At 35.8% G+C, this 5,796-nt stretch overlaps 1 protein-coding gene across 2 annotated transcripts; it reads left to right on the top strand.

Annotated features, from left to right (window-relative positions):
* Nucleotides 1–218: 218 nt before the first annotated feature.
* On the top strand, nucleotides 219–4,001 carry LOC107817201 (serine/threonine-protein kinase AFC2). 2 transcript variants are annotated; one of them, XM_016642988.2, is made up of 11 exons: nucleotides 219–431; nucleotides 1,232–1,421; nucleotides 1,808–1,988; nucleotides 2,089–2,137; nucleotides 2,230–2,344; nucleotides 2,567–2,658; nucleotides 2,786–2,942; nucleotides 3,028–3,092; nucleotides 3,174–3,271; nucleotides 3,365–3,467; nucleotides 3,549–4,001. In XM_016642988.2, exons 1-11 carry the CDS (start codon nucleotides 324–326, stop codon nucleotides 3,693–3,695), a joined length of 1,305 nt encoding a protein of 434 aa, XP_016498474.1. In that variant the 5' UTR covers nucleotides 219–323; the 3' UTR covers nucleotides 3,696–4,001. The 2 variants fall into 2 exon arrangements, with proteins under 2 accessions (XP_016498474.1, XP_016498475.1); XM_016642989.2 differs by lacking the exon at nucleotides 1,232–1,421 and having other exon boundaries at nucleotides 241–431.
* Nucleotides 4,002–5,796: the final 1,795 nt, after the last annotated feature.

Below are 5,796 nucleotides of genomic sequence, written 5' to 3'. Positions count from 1 at the left end.
AAAGAGAAGCCCAAGATGGGTTCAAAATCTTTAACCATGGTTAGGACCAACCACACCTAATCCAGCTAAAAAATCAGAATACAACCAGATATTAACTAGGAATGGGATAAGGTCGATATGAAATGAGGAACAAATAAAAGCAAGGGCCATGATGCGGTACACGTAGACGGCTAAGATTTGATATTAACCGACACTTCACAAGTTGTTAGGTCAATATTAGGTGGATAGCCTAGGGTTTGTGGTTTCGCATCAACAACTTTCTGCGCAATTGTTTTATCTCTCTGAAGACTTTTTCTCTCTCTAGATTTTGTAAGCTTTCAGCGATGGAGATGGAACGCGTTACCGAGTTTCCGTTGACTCATCATCTGGACCGGCGGCCAAGAAAGAGGGCGCGTCTGGGCTGGGATGTTCTTCCTGTTGAGCCGCCTAAGGTATTAGATCTACCTTCAAATCCTTCGATCTGTTTATTCTACCTTTGGTTTTTCGCTTTTGTTTTTTGCTAGATCTGATCGAGATTAGGTTGTTTTTCGCATCAGGTATGGTAAAGACTCATTCTTCATGCGTTGTATGTTGTATCTTGATTAGATCTGTTGTGTTCTTACCTTCACGTGGTTTTTGTTAGCTGGGTTTATTGTATTTCAGGGCTTGATTTTTATTTCTGCAAGCTGTGAGGGTAAAGCTGTCTATATGTTGCCAAATATTTCTTTTTTTTTTAATTAAGCGTTTTTAGTCAGATCTCGCATGAATTATCTATTTTTGAGATTCTGAGATCCTATTCGATATTTTAATTTAGTCCGAATGGTCTTTGTTGTACCAAATGTTTCATGTAATGATGTTTTCATATCAATAGAAGATTTTTTAAAAATAAAGCCTCTTACATCAATTTGATTTCCTTGTCGTAAAGGGTTTGGTGTTGATTGTTCCTATAGCTTATGCTGTATTAATTAATTTAAGGAGAGTATTTTCCTCTTGGCTTATGTTGGGTTGGACTTGATTATAAGACTTAATCTCTCGGTTTTCAAAGGCTTCTGTTCTGCTTTGTAGATTCTGCCGGGACTATCAACTCATTAGTATTTGGTTATTGCTGATTGTTGAGTGAAGTTTTGTTCTATATTCTTTACATGCTATTTTATGTTACTTTGAGATTTCTACTTCAGCTTTCAAGGTATAAAGAGGTATTAAGATAGTTAGTTTTATATTAAGAAACCATGAATGGAATGCCTGTGTGTAGGCTCAGCTAGGATTGTTTTGTGGACAAGAGGTTGGGAATGTGACAAGCTACGCACCTTCAAGGCAACTCACAGAACTTACTTCCACACCCTTTATTAAGGGAGTGACTCAAAATGGTTCTCCCCCTTGGAGAGAAGATGACAAAGATGGCCATTTTGTGTTTGAGCTGGGAGAAAATTTAACATCACGCTGTAATCATCTTTACCATCACCAAAGAGTTCTATTTATTGTTTGGTGCCATGATTATAGTGACCTATTTTTTATGTTATATGTGCAATGATTTACTCACCTCCATTATATTTAATGATTTGACTCACCTTTTCCTAAAATTTAGTTTTACTAGTAGAACAGTAGATTTTTATCATATTTTTTAGTAGAAGCATTTATTTTGGTTCATATTTGTTCCTTGATAGAGTTGTAGTCGTTTTTTTCTTGGGGATTTATTTTGTTACAAAAAATTAAAATGGTTTGCCAAAACAAGAAAAGACATTTTGTAGTTAGTAACATATAAGCTGAGGATTTTCCCCTTGCCATCTTTATATCCCCTTAATAGTCCTTTGATTTTCCTAAAATGCAGATAAAATCCACAGTAAGATGGGTGAAGGTACTTTCGGTCAGGTCTTAGAATGCTGGGATCGTGAGAGGAAAGAAATGGTGGCTATTAAAATTGTTCGGGCCATGAAGAAGTATCGTGATGCTGCAATGATTGAGGTTGAAATGCTTCAACAGCTTGGTAAACATGACAAAGGGGGCAATCGGTAAGTAATTGCCTGTTTAATCTACTTTTATCCTAATCTATGTACACATTCATGCACTTTTGTTATTTGTCAAGTGGTTGAACTGGTTTGTTCCTTGCAGTTGTGTACAAATACGGAACTGGTTTGACTATCGTAATCATATCTGTATTGTAAGTATATGATTGATTTGGACGGATTAATTTCCCCACCTAACGAATCTTATGGGGATTAAGATTTTGGATGAACTTAAATGGTTTAACAGGTCTTTGAGAAGCTTGGACCAAGCTTATACGATTTCCTTCGGAAAAACAATTACCGCTCATTTCCCATTGATCTTGTCCGTGAGATTGGAAGACAACTGTTGGAATGTATAGCATGTGTGTAAAAAATGCTTTGTACACATTTCTTTTCCTCAATCATACATATAAGTAGATTCAATATATAGGCTTTGAGCTGAATGTAACTTTGTGCCCTCGTGATCGGAGCATACATAGGATTTATTAGTACTCGGGACTGATAATACCATCATGCATACATTCCAATTCTTTCCCCAACTGTTTTGCATTGTAATTAATTATGATTCTGCTTCTCTCTTGTAGTTATGCATGATTTGCGCCTGATCCATACTGACTTGAAGCCTGAGAACATTCTTCTCAACTCCTCAGAATATGTTAAGGTTCCTGACTACAAGGTATAAACCTTTTTTGATTCAGTGTTACCTTTCTGTGCTCTTTTAATATGTGCTATCTGCACCCTGGCTGTGTATTTTGTTCTTGATGCTATTGCATAGGCTGATGCTAGTCAATTATTTCCTACAGGTTTCTTCAAGGTCGCCAAAAGATGGTTCTTACTATAAAAGAATTCCAAAATCAAGTGCTATAAAGGTAATTGATTTTGGTAGCACAACTTACGACCGTCAGAATCAGACTTATATAGTTTCAACTCGTCATTACCGTGCACCCGAAGTTATTCTAGGTAACGAGTTGTTAAGACATCTATGTTTATTTTTCTTTTGTCCTGCTCTTTGAAGTTGTGAATTAATTCACCATCTCTTTTTCAGGGCTTGGATGGTCGTACCCATGTGATATATGGAGTGTTGGGTGTATCCTAGTGGAACTATGTTCGGTATGTTATGTTTAATCTGGCTGGACTATGGTGCCTTTAATTTTATTGGTTGCAGTTAATGAATTGTGCAACTTCATTCAGGGAGAAGCATTGTTTCAAACACATGAGAATTTAGAACATCTTGCTATGATGGAGAAAGTGTTGGGCCCCCTGCCTCAGCACATGCTGAAAAGAGTGGAGTAAGTTGTAGATTTGGTCTCATGCAACACTTTCAGATTCCAGAAGAGAAGTCTCCTCTTTCATTACACTAAATTTTATTCTGCTGTAATCAGCCGGCAAGCTGAAAAGTATGTTAGAAGAGGACATTTAGACTGGCCCGAAGGAGCAACATCTCGTGACAGTATCAAAGCTGTGTTGAAGTTGGCCCGCCTTCAGGTACAATGCTAATTCCTTTCTAATTTATTGGTTGAATGAAATTTGCGCTGTTGTTTATGGGTATTGTGTTTGGTGTCACAGAACATTATCATGCAGCATGTGGATCATTCTGCTGGAGATCTTATTAATCTATTGCAAGGACTTCTTAGGTATGATCCTTCAGAAAGATTGACTGCTCGTGAAGCCTTGCGGCATCCATTCTTCACCCGTGACCATCTTAGGAGGTAGAAAATTTTCCCTTTGCATGATGGTACCTCCAAACTTGAATGCTATTTCTGTATGTGGGGCTTCAAGTAGAGCAAGCTCTGTTGGCTCAACGCTGTCTACGCAAACTCGCAATGTAAATAGCTCCAAATTTAGTGGGTTCTTGCGGGGTTTGTATACTAGTTATGGTGATGGTGGAAGTCATGCGTGTGTATATAATATCTAACCCTTGATTAACTAACAAGATGTAATTATATTTGAGCATTGCTTCTAATTGGAACTGTTAGATCACCGCTTGCTGAAAGTTAAATAGAATTTTGTTTTCATCCATGCAATATCTGTTTGCTCTTTCAACTGAGCCTACTGTTCACTAGAAACTTCACGATGAAAGAGCTTGCTTGCACTTCGATTTATGCACATGTAAGAAAGATGTAGCGGAAAGTTGGGCCAGTGCTTGAGCAACATCCAAAGTGAAATTTTATGTTGCTTTATTTTCAAAAAATTATGGGACTCCATGGACTATATTTACTTGAAATAGCACAGAAGTTCGATAAGGTATTACTGCTGTCTGTTGTCATTAAAGGTGGCGTATATTTTTTCTTTGATAACAAAAAGCAGACTTGTTAAAGCTGCACGCAGAATTTTACGTGGAAAAAAAAGATGTGATCGCTAGCGACTAGAAACAAACAAAAGGAAAGCGGAATTCGACTGTAATTGTGATTTAACATCTACACAAATCGAAATTGATCATAATTATGTGCAATAGTTTTATATTTGGACATAATCTGACTTTTTATCCCTTTGTATGGAGTAATGTATTTGTATCTTACAGTTCCAATAAGCTGCGTATCATTTCACTTCAACACTCTTTTTCTTTTATCAATCATAAAAGTTGTATTTGCGAACTCTTAAGTCCTTGAGCTAATGAAGTCAAACAGAAGGAAACTGGAAAGATGTTAGGAGCAAATTTGCCTTGTCAAATAATAGTCAACCAATCTTTCACACGTTAAATTTCAATATTACAATCCCCAACGATATTGCCTTCAACTTTAGCTTTTGGTTTGCTTTTCTTGGTGGTTTAGAGCCCAGCAAGTGCAACCGCAGTTGTAATATCCAACCATCTTTACGAACCACAGCAAGCTGATCTCTGGGCAGCTTGACTACCTACAGCTCCTGCTTCTGGTTGAGCGGTCTATTGAGAAGAAAACAAGTTGCGCGTTCAGATTTGTCTTTGCATTAGTTTCAAAAAACTTAATCCTGTATTCATCTGCAAGTATTTTGTTGACATTGTCTGAGGCATGCTGTTCAATGTTACGAATAATGTTGTTGAAGCAGTAGTGATAGTCCGAAACCGTTCCTCACCAGCTGTATCCCATATGTTAGACAAAGAACAACTCAAAACCTGTGAGAAAAGAGGAAAGAAAAGGGACGAAAAGTTCTTGATATTTTCCTTGGTTTATCTTGAAATTAATATCTTTATATTTACTTCATTTCTCTTGTTTGGTTTATGTAACAATGATAAATTGCAGATGTTAGAATGGCTGATTAAATCAATGAAATTAGAGTCTCAATTAATAGTGGCAAAATGGATAAAAAATAATTATTCGTTAATAATGAACTTTTTAAAAAATAAATACAAAAAAAAAAAGAAGAAAAGTTTATCCCCAAACAATGATATATATTTATTAGTTTAATATAAATACAAGTATAAATATAATATAAAAACTTATCCGCACCTAACTTATGGCCCCATCACGCAGTAACCTTTTTTTCGCATTATGGTCCTCTACTATTAGCTCCAAAAGCAAAGGTCCTAATTAGATAGAGTAACTTTTCTTTCTTTTGTCTTTTTTCCTTTCACTTTGGCGCACTATCCTATAAGATGAAGAAATGCTCTCTATTTGGTGTTGACCAAATATTTTTAATTTTATACATAGATAATATTTTCTTTAAAAATATATTTTACCAAATGAAGAAAAATGACATTCTTTACTTTTCAATTTTGTTCACGACAATCACAATATCTTGACTTCATATTGTTACTCCAACTTACACTTAAATATTATTATCAACATGTAATACTAAAAATTGTTCATCAAAACACTATCTATTTCTTTAACATAAT

The sequence above is a fragment of the Nicotiana tabacum genome, chromosome 4 (assembly GCF_000715075.1).
Source record: "Nicotiana tabacum cultivar K326 chromosome 4, ASM71507v2, whole genome shotgun sequence".
Lineage (NCBI taxonomy): Eukaryota > Viridiplantae > Streptophyta > Magnoliopsida > Solanales > Solanaceae > Nicotiana > Nicotiana tabacum.
Note: the sequence above shows the minus strand (reverse complement) of the source record. Positions and strands in the feature narration are given on the sequence as shown.

Excerpts from the sequence above, each read along its gene's own strand:
- LOC107817201 (XM_016642988.2), top strand. The coding sequence starts at position 324 with ATGGAGATGGAACGCGTTACCGAGTTTCCGTTGACTCATCATCTGGAC. Across the intron at positions 432-1,231 it reads TTCCTGTTGAGCCGCCTAAG|GCTCAGCTAGGATTGTTTTG; the intron begins GTATTAGATCTA and ends GCCTGTGTGTAG. Across the intron at positions 2,659-2,785 it reads TTAAGGTTCCTGACTACAAG|GTTTCTTCAAGGTCGCCAAA; the intron begins GTATAAACCTTT and ends TATTTCCTACAG.